This window comes from Eimeria mitis, genomic scaffold (genome assembly GCF_000499745.2).
Source record: "Eimeria mitis Houghton genomic scaffold, Emh_scaff370, whole genome shotgun sequence".
Classification (NCBI taxonomy): Eukaryota; Apicomplexa; class Conoidasida; order Eucoccidiorida; family Eimeriidae; genus Eimeria; species Eimeria mitis.
The window spans coordinates 19,861-20,586 of NW_013572041.1; the positions used below are offsets into that span (position 1 = coordinate 19,861).

Sequence of the window (726 nt, forward strand, 5' to 3'; positions counted from 1 at the left end):
AATTCAGCAGCAGCAGCAGCAGCAGCAGCAGCAGCCAGAGACAGAATGGGAAGGCGGATGTGTCTGCAGCAGCAACAGCAGCAGATACAGCAGCAGCAGCAGCAGGATTTGCTGCTGCTGCTGTTGACTTGCGTAGCCGCAGTCGTAGCCGTAGCAGCAGCCGCAGCAGCAGCAGCAGCAGCAACAGCAGCCGCAGCAGCAGCCCCGTTCCTCGTTCGAATACAAAGAAGAGCAGCAGCAGCAGATTGCTGCGACGCAGAAAGCTGCGGCTGCAGCAGAAGCTGCTGCGGCAGCGGAAGCTGCTGCAGCAGCAGCAGCAGGAGCTGCTGTCGGCGCGTGGCTGTCTGCAGAGGGAGAGGTTGCTGCTGCAGCAAGAGCAGCAGTACGCGAGGAGCAAGCATCAGCAGCAGCAGCAGCAGCAGCAGCAGCAGCAGAAGCAGCATAAGCAGCAGCAGCAGCAGCATGCATCGCCAGCAGCAGCAGCAGACCAGTGGCTCTCAGATGCAGCAATTCCTCTCCCTTCTGCTGCAGCAGAAGCAGCAGCAAAAATAGTCATAGTTAGGATTACCCTGGGGCTACCAAACGACAGCAGCAGCAGCAGCAGCAGCAGCAGCAACAGCAGCAGCAGCAGCAGCAGCAGCAGCATTGAAGCTATCGGGGGGAATGGCAGCAACGGGCTGTATGTACAGGCAACCTTCGCACCGGAGGCGCTGCAGCAGCACCTAG

General features: G+C 59.9%; 1 protein-coding gene across 1 annotated transcript in view; it reads left to right on the forward strand.

Moving 5' to 3' along the window:
- The window catches only part of EMH_0009860 (uncharacterized protein), a gene marked incomplete at both ends in the record, with an annotated part of 3,432 nt that overhangs the window by 1,420 nt on the left and 1,286 nt on the right, over positions 1-726 (forward strand). Inside the window, one exon of the mRNA XM_013498778.1 lies at positions 1-724. Coding sequence (XP_013354232.1) covers positions 1-724 — 724 coding nt within the window. The remainder of the gene's footprint in view (positions 725-726) is intronic.